Here is a 16,162-nt window from a genome sequence, read left to right on the forward strand (position 1 = left end):
GGGATGTATGTAACATTCCCATCGTTCAGGGGAATGGATCATGTAAACCTTATATATATATTCTCATCCTTACCTAGCACGAGATCAATCCCATGATGGGTGCACAAAAGCAATCCCATGATGGGTGACCCACTAGGAAGTTCTCGTATGAGTTCCCAGAAACATAACCGTGAGGGTGTGGTCGGAGTCTAGAACGAATAATATCGTGCTGCGGTGGTGGAGCGAGCCCGAAATGTGGTGGATCCCGGATCGGGATGTGACAATGTATCTCTTTCTCTCTATAGTCTATATTAATAATTTAATGAACAGATTAACGTCATTGTGACTTGATAATGTCTATGTGACTTGACAACCACCAACTCATTATTCACTTAACAATATATATGGCCCTCCCATAATAATATGGAGTTTAAACGAAACACTCCCGATATTGTTCACATTTAACGAAAAAATATATTTTTATATTTTTCTAATACTATTCACTACACATTTATTTATCATTTTTCATTAAAACTAAAGTTTTGTTGAACTATCCGCTAAATTTCCTATAATATAAATAGCAACCAACAAACACTGCTAAAATATTATCCCGAGATTGAACAAGGTGTCATGGTCCAACAAGATGATCGATGATTTACATGACTGTGCAAGCTGAGGGATTTTCTTCACTGAAATAGTTAGTGTGGGTAACACAATACCCCCTGCTGTCACCACTGTAATTGTCATACACAGGCCTCCCATAGTAACCATCATACTGGATGTACGGGGCTGGCCGCTCGACATAACCACTGTAGCACGGCTGCCCACCACAACCACTGTAGCATGGCCGCCCACCACAACGACAGTAGCATTGCCGCCCACCACAACGACAGTGGCATTGCTGCCCGCCACAACCACTGTAGCATGGTCTACCTTCATCACCTGTAGGCTTGCCGTTATCTTTTTTCTTGCCGTCATCTTTTTCACGCTTTTCATCACCTGTAGGCTTGCCGTTAACTATTTTAGGCTTGCCGTTATCTTTTTTAGGCTTTTCATCACCTTTAGGCTTGCCGTTATCTTTTTTCTTGCCGTCATCTTTTTCACGCTTTTCATCACCTGTAGGCTTGCCGTTAACTATTTTAGGCTTGCCGTTATCTTTTTTAAGCGTTTCATCACCTTTAGGCTTGCCGTTATCTTTTTTGCCATCTTTGGTTGGCTCGGTCTCGTGCGCTTTGAACTTGATGCATTTGATGGCACACCCACCTTTGCAGTAAATCTTGTCCCTTATCTTTTCTGGACTGCAGCTTACCACTTTGATCTCCACTTGGTTTTGCTTCTCGTCATATTTCTGGTCTCGTATTTCTCCTGTTCACAAACACACATTAATTTACTCAGTTTACATTTAATCTAAATTAATCTTATTTTCCCAAAAAGAAAGAACTGTAACTTTGGCTTTTCATCAAATAACTATAGATGAATCAAGAAGAAGAGAGACTCACGAGGAAATTTACAAAGAACTTTTTTGACCTTCTTGTAGCATTTCTGACACTGAAGATCCACCTTCAGCACCATAATCGTAACCTGAATTACCCATTTTTAATATTAATAGAAAAAATATGTACATTAACCAAAGATTGACAAGAATGAATCTTCAGAAAATATATAAATAATACAGAAGATTGTTGTGCAAAAGTGTAGACAAAAAGAAGTGGAACAGTACTAATCATGGTGAAGGTATGTGGCAAAATCAGTAACAAAGAGAGAGAGAGAGAGAGAGAGAGAGAGAGGCAACAAACAACAAAATGGCACAAGAGGAGGGGACTTGGATTCTCATTAGGATATAAATAAAAGATTAGGAACCACAAAACTTAAACAAGAGCTTAAACCTTTTAGTTTTAGCCATACCAATCATCATTTGGGTTATCTGCTTATCCTTGGAAGAAAAAAATGAAGAGAACAAACTATACCATATATTACGTACCTTTTCCTTTTCCCCCATTGCAGTGAGTATATAAAAATAGGAATACGATTCGGTGGAACAAAGCAAAGAGAAAGAGAGGAGAGAGCAATATCTATCTATCTATCTATCTATATATAAACTCAATACAAAATGGTGAATAGTATTTTTGGTGTCACCAAGCTTCAACAAAAATGCCCCCAAGATAAAAAAACTTCAAGGGCATTCCAAAATAATGCAGGGGCATTTTCATCATTTTAACAATGTTTTTTTAATAATTAATTTTTTTGTACTTGTTTTTAATTGGTACCTCACAATAGGCTAACAATAATGTGATTCAATCAGCTCTTCATTTAATATTATTTTCTATATTTTTAAACACATTCAAAATATCTTAAGAGGCGTGTAATACCGATTATAAAAAAGGTCTTTCGCAAGCAGATAATAATGTGATTAAATTAGTTATCAAATGATTTTTTTTTTAACAAATAATATTATCTACATTAAGGGGGAGGGGGTGGGCTTAGCCTCACAATGGTCTAGCAATAATGTGATTCAATCAGTTGTTTATTAAATATTATTTTCTTTATTCTTAATGTAAATTTTATAGAGACCGATTAAGTTGAATAGTGTTTTTTGTGTTACCAAGCTTCAACAAAATAATTTGGAAAATACCCCCAAGACAAAAAACTTCAAAGGCATCCCAAAATAATGCATCAAATAATGCAGAAGTATTTTCGTCATTTTAACAGTGCTTTTTTAATAATTAAATTTTTTTGTACTTTTTTTAAAGGAAAATTAATGAAAATGACTTGAAAACTTTGAGTTTTAACAATAAGAACAAAATAAAGGGTAAAGTGAATAGTATCAGGATTGACTTTTTAGTGTAAAAATATGATTTTTCATTAAAGTGAATAGTACCGGGAGTTTATAGGTGGTGTACCACTCGTGTTCTGGTAACAAGGAAAAATTTCTTGTGTAAGTGGTGAGAAGTTTTATTTTATAAATTATTAATTTTTTAACTCAAGTAACTCATTATTTTTACAATAACACATAATATATTACTTTATATTCTAAATATACTGAAAAATTTCTCGCTATAATAATTGAGTGTTGTCGTTACAATAATTGTGACTTTCTGACGATCGCCAAAAGTTGCAATTTCTTGCATGTGCATATGCTGGCTTTAATTCACCCACCTAACCTTCCATACTTTCCAACTTCCTGCCAATATTATTTTAAATAAATGATTAATTATGATTCCATTATTAAAATAAAATTACATCCTAAGTTAAATATAATTGTTAAAGTTCACATAGAGTTTGTTGGAGAGGAGGGCTGCCAATATTATTTCAAGATCGTCAAATTAATTGAGAAAAAACTATATTGTAAAGTCAATAGTTTGGTCAAGTGCAATTATGGATCACAAGTAACACGTGACACTCATCTTTGACTAGCTACATGAAGTTTGGTTTGTTAAACCAAACCCGTGAAGTCACGTCTAGTACTTAGGATAACGACTTCGATGCAATTGATACGTCATCATTTTAAAATTAGGGGTTTCGATTTATCGGCATACGTACATACGTGAGTCGTGACGGATCACATATGTGGAATTTGGCGTGGATGATCAAAATGCAAAAAGTGTGGGCTCCATATGACAAAAGTTAACATATTCCTCCTCAGACACTGATAAAATCGTGCAACCAATAATCATATTTTATTGTCTTAGTGCACTGTACAAAGGATTAATCAGCTGTGTCCATACATATATAACACATGAAAGTTAACATATTTCCGCTTATCTATCTTATTTGTAGAAGAGATGTAAACGTTTCTATTCGATTTTTAATAGATTTCTCTTCCCATTGAGTAGAGAAACATAAAGAGTGAGGTTCCGTACATTTTGATCCCGTTAAAATCTGAATGGTGTTGTTGTGTCCCATATATTGGTCCCATTTAAAAAGAAGAAGTTGATATTGCAATTCAATTCGGCTAAAGGGAAAAAGTTTCATAGAGAGCAAATATATCTTTCCCGACACGAGTCCAACTCAAACCCCAAGGTTGCTAGTGGTGGCTAGATATATTCTTCTCTTTCCAAAGAGGTAGCCCCCATTTCGTGATTGCCGTGCGTCCTTCACAGTAGTAACAGCAAAAAAACTCAAATAATTCCAAACCTCAACAAATGACAAAATGACCAACACAAACACTCAAATAAAAATTTCATCAATTTGTTTATACTCAATCCGCTATTCTTATTTCATTCAAATTCTCTGAAGAAAAAAAAAAATAAATCCATAAAAAAAGAAAGAAAAAAGAAACAGAAGCTTTCAACAGAGAGATTACCTCAACAACGAAAAGATTCAGAGAGCGAGAAAAGAGAGAAGCAGTGAGTTTGAGGAGAGGATTTGGTTTTGGTAGGTTTAGCAGAGGATGAGAGGAAAAGGTCATGATTCAACTTGCAAACCACACAGGGAAAAGATTGACCAAGTTTAAAGATATACAATTTCGATTTTCCCTTGAAAAATTGAACAATATGGATTTCCAAACGATGATTGTATGCATATCCGAACCATAAGGGAACCAAATTAAAAAAATTATTTGGAGATGAAAAGCCTAATGTACACCCTAATAAAAATAATGGGGAAGCAACTCGACCAAATTGAGTGAAAACAACAGAAACATCGAGAAGACACTAGATGCACGAAGAGAACACGGCGATGGGAGACATGTGGACACAAAGGGCATAACCATCTTTTTAATGTAGAGAAGCTGGTAGAAAACGCTAAGAAAGAACTTTGTTGGAGGGCATTTTCGTCTGCACACTGTCCGTGAACAATGCACGTGGGTTTGGATTTTAACATAAGAATAATATACTTCTTAAAAAAAATTCTCAAACTCAACAAAAAACCGTAAATATTAGCTCACAAATTTTGAGAAAAAAAAATTAAATTAATTATTGAGCATAAGAATTTGTTGTAGAGACAGAAAAATGTTATGAGCCGTTAAAAAATGGAGGGTTTTGTAGAAACGGTATCAGCCAGAATACAAACATGGTGTTGGATTAGACACGTGGGGTTTTAGCTTTTGCTTATTTTTGTATAAACATATCAATTAATTCTCGAACAAACAAAAGCAGGAATGAAAAGCAGGCCTAGGATTAGTTCTTTTTTCTGGGAACACATTATTACACACGTATCTAGGTTATTGTTGCTGCTCTCTCTCTCTCTCTTGTCGACATTTGGAGGGGGCGAGGGATCAAGGATTTGTTTAGTTTAGAGTAATGTTAGGAAACTAAATTTGTAAATAAAATTTACAAATTAAATGATGTGTCATTAACACTTAAGTAATAATCCAATCATCAACCTTCTTGTCATTTAGTTTACAAATTTAATCTCTCTAACTACTCTTTAGTTTATGGTAGAATCTAACAATGTGGGGACTGAAAATAATAAAATAGTTGAGCATGGTTAGACGAGCAATGGTAGCTAAATTTCATTCTTTAGTTTACTCGTATGAGCCCTGGGAGGCCAAGGGTTTGCTTCTGGGTTGGAAACTTACGTGGATTGAAACACACTATCCTGATCAACTAGTGTAACTCATATAAGTTATGAGAAACCAAGAGATTGCTTTTGGGTGGGTTTTTGTTTTTGGTAATGAAAGAAGAAAAAAATAGTTTAGATTAGAACATGCTGTGGTAGGAGAGAAAAAAAGGTTAGATTTTGGAAATAAAGGTAAATATAGAAAAATAATAATGAGTTTTTAAAAAGAAATAAAAATTTTGTTTGTGTTAATAGAATTCATGTTACACTTAATAAATGAGAAAGATAAGTGTAAAATGCAAATGAGGAAGGTAGCTAGATTCCTTTGTTCACACCTCATCCATTCCACTCTTGACTAATCGCTTATTAGTGGTTGATGAAAATCAACTTGTGAAATAGGAAATAACTAATAACGCACGTGCACTGTGCAGGACAAAGAAGGGAACGTGGAATGAAAACTTGTATCGCATTGAAAATTATAGCAGGCACCAACTTCATCTTCATCTTCAAGATGGAATGTATCTCTTTCTCTCTATAGTCTATATTAATGATTTAAAGAACAGATTAACGTGATTGTGACTTGACAATGTTCATGTGACTTGACAACCACCAACTTTATTATTCACTTAACAATATACATGGCCCTCCTATAATTATAGGAAGTTTTAATGGAAAAACCACCTTTATTTGTCATTTTACATTAAAATTAAAGTTTTTTTTTTAATTTTTCGTTCGTTTTCCTATAATATTAATATCAACCAACAAGCACTGCTAAAATATTATCCCGTGATTGAAGTAGGTGTCATGGTCCAACAAGATGATCGATGATTTACATGACTGTGCAAGCTGAGGGATTTTCTTCACAATACCCCCAGCTGCCACCGCCACAACTGTCATACACAGGCCTCCCATAGTAACCAACACAAACGATGCACGTGACTGGTCCCCCGCCACAGCCATTGTAGCATGGCCGCTCGCCACAACCACTATTGCACGGCCGCTCGCCACAACCACTATTGCACGGCCGCTTGCCACAACCACAATCCATACAACATGCGCGGACATGCATTGGGTTCCCTAGCACAGCAGGATCTTTAGGCTTGCAGCCATTTTTTTTCTTGCAGCCATAACCACAGCAGCATGACCCACCTGCATGCCCCTGGCAACAATCCATACAACACGCTCGGACAGACGGTGGGCACACTGGCACAACATGATCTTTAGGCGGTGGGCACACTGGCACAACATGATCTGGAGGCTTATCGTGACATTTAGGCTTATCGTCACACTTACAGTCACATTTAGGCTTACAGTCACACTTACAGTCACATTTACGCTTACAGTCACACTTACAGTCACATTTAGGCTTGCCGTCACATTTAGGTTTGTCGTCACATTTACGCTTACAGTCACATTTAAGCTTGCAGACACCTTTGGGGTTGTGCTTGTCACCTTTGTGCTCTTTCTCGTTGGGCTTCCCGGGCTCGTTCTTGTTGGGCTTCCCGGGCTCGTCCTTTTTGGGCTCTATGATCTTGATGCATTTGATGGCATTCCCACCTTTGCAGCAAATCTTGTCCCTAATCTCTTCTGGATTGCAGCATACCACTTTGATCTCCACGTGGTTTTCCTTCTCGTCGTATGTTTGGTCTCGTATTTCTTTTGTTCACAAACACATATTAATTTACTCAGTTTACATTTAATCTAAATTAATCATATCTTCTCAAAAAGAAAGAACTTTAACTTTTATTTTTCATCAAATAACTATAGACGAATCAAGGAGAAGAGAGACTCACGAGGGAATTTACAAAGAACTTTTTTGACCTTCTTGTAGCATTTGTGACACTGAAGATCCACCTTCAGCACCATAGTCGTAACCTGAATTATCCATTTTTAATATTAATAGAAAAAATATGTACATTAACCAAAGATTGACAAGAATGAATCTTTAGACAATATATAAATAATACAGAAGATTGTTGTGCAAAAGTGTAGACAAAACGAAGTGGAACAGTGCTAATCATGGTGAAGGTACGTGGCAAAATCAGTAACAAAGAGAGAGAGAGAGCGAGAGAGAGCGAGCGAGGTGCGTACCTTTTCCTTTTCCCCCATTGCAGTAGTGGATGCTCTCAGGCTCAGATCTGAACGAGAACTTCAGAACTAAAATGATTGAATGGGACGACTGCTCTCACGAAACCGACTTTTATAATAAGAAAGTTTTATCGAAACACTCCTGGTACTATTTATTTTTAATAAAAAATTATATTTTCATATTTTTCTGATACTATTTACTATATCTTTATTTATCATTTTTCATTAAAATTATAATAAAAATTGAACTTTTCGTTAGTTTTCTTTTATAATTATATATACATATTTATACCAAAATATATAAAAATAGGAATACAATTCGGTGGAACAAAGCAAAGAGAAAGAGAGAAGAGAGCAATATCTATCTATCTATCTATCTATATTAAAGCCAACACAAAAGGTGGATAATGTTTTTGGGGTCATTAAGCTTCAACCAAAATATTTGGACAAAAATGCTCCCAAGATAAAAAACTTCAAAGGAATCCCAAAATAATACATTAAATAATGCAAGGGTATTTTCATCATTTTAACAGTAGTTTTTAATAATTAATTTTTTTTGTACTTTTTTTTTTTAAATTAGTACCTCCCAATAGGCTAACAATAATTTGATTCAATCAACTGTTCATTCAAGACATCTTAAAAGACGTGTAATGCCAGTTATAAAAAAGACCTTTGGCACGTAGATAATAATGTGATTAAATTAGTTATCAAATAATTTTTTTTCACCACTTATAATATGACAAATTACCTTAAAAAAATTATGACAAATTGCTTGTTAAGGAAGAGTGAAAAAGAGACAGAGCGCACAATAGTTCGTACATAGGGTGATACACAATGTATTACTATAAAAATGGTGAGATATGTATGTTAAAAAATTAATAACTTCAAAAATACAAATTTTCACCACTTATATAGATACACATGGCATGTAGATAATAATGTGATTAAATTAGTTATCAAATAATTTTTTTTCACCACTTATAATATGACAAATTACCTTAAAAAAATTATGACAAATTGCTTGTTAAGGAATAGTGAAAAAGAGACAGAGCGCACAATAGTTCGTAGATAGGGTGATACACAACGTATCACTATAAAAATGGTGAGATATGTATGTTAAAAAGTTAATAACTTCTAAAATACAATTTTTCACCACTTATATAGATATATGTGGTGTACCATCTGTATTCTGATAACAAGGACAAATTTCTCATGTAAGTGGTATGAGGTTTTATTTTGCAAGATGTTAATTTTTTAACTCAAGTAACTCATTATTTTTACAATAGCACGTGATATATTACTTTATATTCTAAATGTATTGAAAAATTTATCGCTATAATAATTGAGTGTTGTGGTTACGATGATTGTGACTTTCTAACGATCGGCAAAAGTTGCAATTTCTTGCAGATGCATATGCTGGCTGTAATTCACCCACCTCACCTTCCATACTTTCCAACTTCCTGCCAATATTATTTTAAGTAAATGATTAATTATGATTCCATTATTAAAATAAAATTACATCCTAAGTTAAATATAATTGTTAAAGTTCACATAGAGTTTGTTGGACAGGAGGGCTGCCAATATTATTTCAAGATCGTCAAATTAATTGAGAAAAAAAACTATATTGTAAGGTCAATAGTTTGGTCAAGTGCAATTATGGATCATAAGTAACAAGTGACACCCATCTTTGACTAGCTATATGAAGTTTGTTTGTTAATCCAAACTTATGGAGACACATCTAGTACTTAGGATAACGACTTCATTGCAATTGATAGGTCATCATTTTAGAACTAGGGGTTTCGATTTACCGGCATACGTACATACATGACGCATCACATATGTGGAATTTGGCGTGGATGATCAAAATTCAAAATGCGTGGGCTCCAGATGATAAAAGTTAACATATTCCCACTCAGACACATAAAGAGTGAGGTTCTGTACATTTTGATCCGGTTAAAATCTGAATGGTGCTGTTGTGTTCCATATATTGGTCCCATTTGAAAAGAAGAAGTTGATATTGCAATTCAATTCAGCTGAAGGAAAAAGTTTCATAGAGAGCAAAAATATATTTCCCGACACGAGTCCAACTCAAACCCCAAGGTTTCTAGTGGTGGCTAAGCTAGTAAACAACTTGTATGAATTTCGTTTCATTTTTACTCCGATTTTAGAACATTTAAGTAAACAACTTCAATAGGAATCCAATTCTGACTCATCCTCAATCCAATTCCTCCTCAATTCAATTCCTCATCAATCCAATTCCTCTATTTTGATTATGATTACGTAAACGTGCCATAAGGGAAAGGAGTGGACTTAGCCTCACAATGGGCTAGCAATCAGTTGTTTATTAAATATTATTTTTCTAATCTTAATGTAAATTCAATAAAATGTAGATGGAAATTGAAATACCATTTTTAATAATGTGGATTCAGCTGCTTTGATTAGTTTATGAGGAGTTTCTTCTAGTATGGTCTTATATTATTCATTTAGTTCAAATATTTGACTTTTTTTTTTCATAAAAAAAATTATGAAAACAATTCACGTATATAAACACATTCAAAACGTGAATATTGTTTTTGGTGTCACCAAGCTTCAACAAAAAATATTGGACAAAAATGCCTCTACGACAAAAAACTTCAAAGGTATACCAAAATAATGCATCAAATAATGCAGGGGTATTTTCGTCATTTTAGTATTTTTTTTGTACTTTTTTTAATTAGTACCCTCACAATAGGCTAACAATAATGTGATTAAAGCAGTTGTTCATTCAATATTATTTTATGTATTTTAAACAAGTTCAAAACATCTTAAGAAGCGTGTAATGCCAGTTATAAAAAAGGTCTTTTGCCCGTAAATAATAATGTGATTAAATTAGTTATCAAATGATTTTCTTTCACTACACATATTACCTTAAAAAAAATTATGACAAATTGCTTGTTAAGGAAGAGTGAAAAAGAGACAGAGCGCACAATAGTTCGTACATAGGGCCAATGGGATGCGAACACGTTGATATTGGAAGGTTGATTTCATGGGACCAGGATCCTCTCCCAATCTAAGGATGAGGATCCTCATGACCAAGGGATGTGGGCCGTTGGATGAAAATCCAACGGCTACAAACAGGGGGGTCCCTTTAAAGTTATAATAATTATAACCGTTGAATGAAAATCCAACGGCCCACATCCCTTAGTCATGAGGATCCTCATCCTTAGATTAGGAGAGTATCCTAATCCGATTTCATGCTATGGTGGACAAAAGATTGTACCCGTAATACAAAGTACACCACGTGTAAGCACGAGAAATTTTTCAGTGTAATCGGAATACAAAGTGGTACACAACGTATCACTATAAAAATGGTGAGATATGTATGTTAAAAAGTTAATAACTTCTAAAATACAATTTTTCACCACTTATATAGATATATGTGGTGTACCATCTGTATTCTGATAACAAGGACAAATTTCTCATGTAAGTGGTATGAGGTTTTATTTTGCAAGATGTTAATTTTTTAACTCAAGTAACTCATTATTTTTACAATAGCACGTGATATATTACTTTATATTCTAAATGTATTGAAAAATTTATCGCTATAATAATTGAGTGTTGTGGTTACGATGATTGTGACTTTCTAACGATCGGCAAAAGTTGCAATTTCTTGCAGATGCATATGCTGGCTGTAATTCACCCACCTCACCTTCCATACTTTCCAACTTCCTGCCAATATTATTTTAAGTAAATGATTAATTATGATTCCATTATTAAAATAAAATTATATCCTAAGTTAAATATAATTGTTAAAGTTCACATAGAGTTTGTTGGACAGGAGGGCTGCCAATATTATTTCAAGATCGTCAAATTAATTGAGAAAAAAAACTATATTGTAAGGTCAATAGTTTGGTCAAGTGCAATATGGATCATAAGTAACAAGTGACACACATCTTTGACTAGCTACATGAAGTTTGTTTGTTAATCCAAACTTATGGAGACACATCTAGTACTTAGGATAACGACTTCGATGCAATTGATAGGTCATCATTTTAGAACTAGGGGTTTCGATTTACCGGCATACGTACATACATGACGCATCACATATGTGGAATTTGGCGTGGATGATCAAAATTCAAAATGCGTGGGCTCCAGATGACAAAAGTTAACATATTCCCACTCAGACACATAAAGAGTGAGGTTTTGTACATTTTGATCCGGTTAAAATCTGAATGGTGCTGTTGTGTCCCATATATTGGTCCCATTTGAAAAGAAGAAGTTGATATTGCAATTCAATTCAGCTAAAGGAAAAAGTTTCATAGAGAGCAAAAATATATTTCCCGACACGAGTCCAACTCAAACCCCAATTAAGGTTTCTAGTGGTGGCTAAGCTAGTAAACAACTTATATGAATTTCGTTTCATTTTTACTCCGATTCTAGAACATTTAAGTAAACAACTTCAACAGGAATCCAATTCTAACTCATCCTCAATCCAATTCCTCCTCAATTCAATTCCTCATCAATCCAATTCCTCTATTTTGATTATGATTACGTAAACGCGCCATAAGGGAAAGGAGTGGACTTAGCCTCACAATGGGCTAGCAATCAGTTTATTAAATATTATTTTTCTAATCTTAATGTAAATTCAATAAAATGTAGATGGAAATTGAAATACCATTTTTAATAATGTGGATTCAGCTGCTTTGATTAGTTTATGAGGAGTTTCTTCTAGTATGGTCTTATATTATTCATTTAGTTCAAATATTTGACATTTTTTTTTCATAAAAAAAATTATGAAAACAATTCACGTATATAAACACATTCAAAACGTGAATATCGTTTTTGGTGTCACCAAGCTTCAACAAAAAATATTGGACAAAAATGCCCCTACGACAAAAAACTTCAAAGGTATACCAAAATAATGCATCAAATAATGTAGGGGTATTTTCGTCATTTTAGTATTTTTTTTGGGTATTTTTTTTAATTAGTACCCTCACAATAGGCTAACAATAATGTGATTAAAACAGTTGTTCATCCAATATTATTTTATGTATTTTTAAACAAGTTCAAAACATCTTAAGAAGCGTGTAATGCCAGTTATAAAAAAGGTCTTTTGCCCGTAAATAATAATGTGATTAAATTAGTTATCAAATGATTTTTTTTCATTACACATATTACCTTAAAAAAAATTATGACAAATTGCTTGTTAAGGAAGAGTGAAAAAGAGACAGAGCGCACAATAGTTCGTACATAGGGCCAATGGGATGCGAACACGTTGATATTGGAAGGTTGATTTCATGGGACCAGGATCCTCTCCCAATCTAAGGATGAGGATCCTCGTGACCAAGGAATGTGCGCCGTTGGATGCAAAATCCAACGGCTACAAACAGGAGGCTCCCTTTAAAGTTATAATAATTATAACCGTTGAATGAAAATCCAACGGCCCACATCCCTTAGTCATGAGGATCATCATCCTTAGATTAGGAGAGTATCCTAATCCGATTTCATGTTATGGTCATGGTGGACAAAAGATTGTACCCGTAATACAAAGTACACCACGTGTAAGCACGAGAAATTTTTCAGTGTAATCGGAATACGAAGTGGTACACAACGTATCACTATAAAAATTGTGAGATATGTATGTTAAAAAGTTAATAACTTCTAGGAATGAAAGGAGAGACGGCATGAGCAGTCATCCCTGTGGTGTCGCTAGGAATAACATGAATCTCCCGATCGCCTTTCTTCGCTAACTTCTTGACGCGTTTGGAAGGGCGAGGAGCGTCATCCCCCGTCTCGGCGTCTTGGTAAGGGCGTTTGGTTGATAATGTCCGCCCGGTAGTAACGGTCTTCTTCGTGGGGACCAATTTTTTCTTGACCACCGTCGCGGTGACCACCTCTGCCTTTCTCAACACACGACCACCTGAGATAGTGAAGTAATCAGTAACAAGGGGCAAGTAATTGAAGTACAAATGATGAAAAGACAATGTACCTTGGGTCGATTCCTTGGGTTGGGCCATAGGAGCTTGTTTGGGCTGGTCGCCAAAGATTCTGCTTACCACGTCTTCGGTCGAGACGCTGAAGAAGTCACGGGTGTACTCGTCCCACCAGTCCCCAAAGGTGTCGATACCCAAAGATTCAGGAACGGTCGGTCGAAGTCGAAATTTTTTACACTTGTCCTGAAACTCCTGTTCCGTCGTCTTACACTCCCTTTCGGAGGAACCAGAAAGGTGTCATCGACTTAAGAGGGAGCGAGAAGCGAGCAGGGGTACGAGGCAACCTTGGAGGTAGCCGAGCTGCCGGGCGACGAAATGGGGATAATAGACCTCCCTGCTCGCTCGGCGGGCATCACAACCAAGGGGAAGGTCGCGGGCCAGTACGAATGACCCCCCAATGTTGACGAAGATCAGCATCTTCGATCTTGGCCCACGCTGCCTTCGGAAGCCTGATCGAGGCGGGATATTCCTGACGCCGGCACACCAGGAACTCGTCGTTAGAGAGGACGTCTAGGCCGAAGAAGTGTTTGAGGACTTCGTCAGCCCTGTGAGGAGGCACCGGTCGAGAGGCTAGTTGAGGACCAAGTGCTGCAGTACACTGGAAAACGGGGAACTCAGGCCGAAGTGTGGAGAAGTAAACCTGCAGCCAGAGTTGGAATACCCAGAGGGGTCCGTTCTAGTGCGGGTCGATTTTGTTGATGGTCGTCTCGGCCAAACAACAAAAGAGATTGGCAATGATGGCCGGATTGAGTGCCAAAGAGTGACCGTTAGCCAAGGCTTGAGCCACCGGCATATTCTCGACCAAACATTTGTTCGACCTGGTACAACAAATGAATTTGTTGTACCAGTAGAATAGGAAGGCTTCATGTTCTCCCTTCCTAAGGCTCTCCTCGCCTCGGCCGGTGAAGTGGAGGATAAAAGTGTTGTAGTTGAAGAAGTTCTTGTGTAGCTTATGAACCTCTTCTTTCGAAGGTTCCCGATCGCCTCAGCTGAGTGTCTCGACGGCCCGTTCGTCGAACAGCGCTTTTAGGTCGAGATGCGGGAGGTATCTGGAAAGGGCGGCATCGATTGGGAGACGAGACGGGGAAGTCCCAAGGATAGCCGAGATATCAAGGACGGTGGGGCCGAGAGGGTCGAAATGAAGGATCATGGTGTTGGTAACCGAACACCATAAACTCAGGGCCGCCATGAGCAGTTCTCTATCCATGGTGATCTCCCTGGTCGAGAGCATGATGGCGTCATAAATGCCGAGAGCTTTCCACTCTTTGCTGAAGAATGCGCTCATTCGGTCGACCCAGGCGGTCCAGGCTGCAGTAGTCGATGGCCAAACTCCTTGGGGTCGTGCCAAACACCATTTCGACCAATCAAACCCCTGCAACAAGGGTGTTAAGCACTGTTTCTTGAGAAGGTTGGTGATGCACGACGGCACTGCATCTTTGAATAGTGGACCCATAATTTGGTGAGTGGTGGCTAGGTCATTTTCGAAGCGTAGCGTTTTGATGGCGCTCCGGTCGATGAAGTCCTTGCATTTATTGCACTCGTCGGAAAGCTTGGAGATGAAGGAGGCCATTGGTAAAGAATAAAGTAGTGCGTAGGTTTAAAAATGGGGTTTCAAAGAGATGAGCTTGAGGGCGCGTAGTTTGAGCAAGCAGGAATGATGAAGGGAAGATTTCAAAATTTCTGAAAGCGTAGGATACGAATGATAGAAATTTGGGTATTTATAGGCGTTTCAGAAAGAAGATCAGACGTTTGGTATTCGAAAGCACTAAAGTTTGAATTAGGGGGAAATTTAACCGGGAAATAGCCCCAATCATTTCGAATATTTTGGGAACCTGCAAGGATAGGATCGGGGTTTTCAAGGATCCAGGACGCACGATTGCGTGCGGCGGCGGTTTTAATGCATTAATGAGGAAGAGACGCTTCGGTGGGTGCACGTTTTCGAGGGCCATGATTGAAAGTTGTTAGGATTGGCAGAGAGTTGACACGTGGTTGTACGTTGGGAGTAACGAGGATAGTGCAATCATATTCCATAAATGTGCATAGTAACGGTTATCAAGAACAACGAAGTCTAAAGAGCAAAAGATGCTTCCGCTTCTTCAAGGTCGAAATCCGACCAAAGGTTGACAGTCGGTGACCTCGGAAGCGAGGGGGCAATGTTTGGGCCCGAAATAATATTGTTGGGCCAAGCATAGGGTTGTGCTCGGCCCAAAGCTATGTCAAATACTATGGGTTGCCTGATGGATTTCGGGCCATTTAGCAGGGTCGGTCGAGTCTTATCATAAGAATGAGTAGTCCAGATAAATAAAGAGGGTCAAGGAAGTCCGGGTGCAACCAGGATTCTCGGCCAGCGAGGAATAAAGCCTCGAAGGGGGGTAAGTTCAAAGTCCTAATGGAAGTAGGGTTGTTCGAAGTAAAGTTGGAACGGGGCAAGGACTCCCAATCCAGATAAGGGTTTGATTCGGTCTCAAGGAGTAGGTGCTATAAATACAAGAAATCATGCAACAAAGAAGGGGCTCCAACTCAACACACAATTGCCCTGCGCAAAACCTCTCAAATACCTTGAGATTTTTCCTTTTCTTTTTCCGCCGACATACCTTCAGTTTGGATAAACAGCACTGTGGAGG

At 37.0% G+C, this 16,162-nt stretch overlaps 1 protein-coding gene across 2 annotated transcripts; it reads right to left on the reverse strand.

Annotated features, from left to right (window-relative positions):
* Positions 1-521: 521 nt before the first annotated feature.
* On the reverse strand, positions 522-7,622 carry LOC137728037 (heavy metal-associated isoprenylated plant protein 5-like). 2 transcript variants are annotated; one of them, XM_068466911.1, is made up of 3 exons: positions 1,961-2,022; positions 1,479-1,560; positions 522-1,341 (listed from the first exon to the last, which is right to left on the reverse strand). In XM_068466911.1, the coding sequence occupies exons 1-3, from the start codon at positions 1,976-1,978 to the stop codon at positions 635-637; spliced, it is 807 nt and encodes a 268-aa protein (XP_068323012.1). In that variant the 5' UTR covers positions 1,979-2,022; the 3' UTR covers positions 522-634. The 2 variants fall into 2 exon arrangements, 1 of the variants encoding a protein (XP_068323012.1); XR_011067918.1 differs by lacking the exons at positions 1,479-1,560; positions 1,961-2,022 and adding exons at positions 7,272-7,353; positions 7,570-7,622 and having other exon boundaries at positions 1,230-1,341.
* Positions 7,623-16,162: the final 8,540 nt, after the last annotated feature.

This window comes from Pyrus communis, chromosome 3 (genome assembly GCF_963583255.1).
Source record: "Pyrus communis chromosome 3, drPyrComm1.1, whole genome shotgun sequence".
NCBI lineage: Eukaryota > Viridiplantae > Streptophyta > Magnoliopsida > Rosales > Rosaceae > Pyrus > Pyrus communis.

Excerpts from the sequence above, each read along its gene's own strand:
- LOC137728037 (XM_068466911.1), bottom strand. Across the intron at positions 1,342-1,478 it reads AGTTCTTTGTAAATTTCCTC|AAATACGAGACCAGAAATAT; the intron begins GTGAGTCTCTCT and ends TGTGAACAGGAG.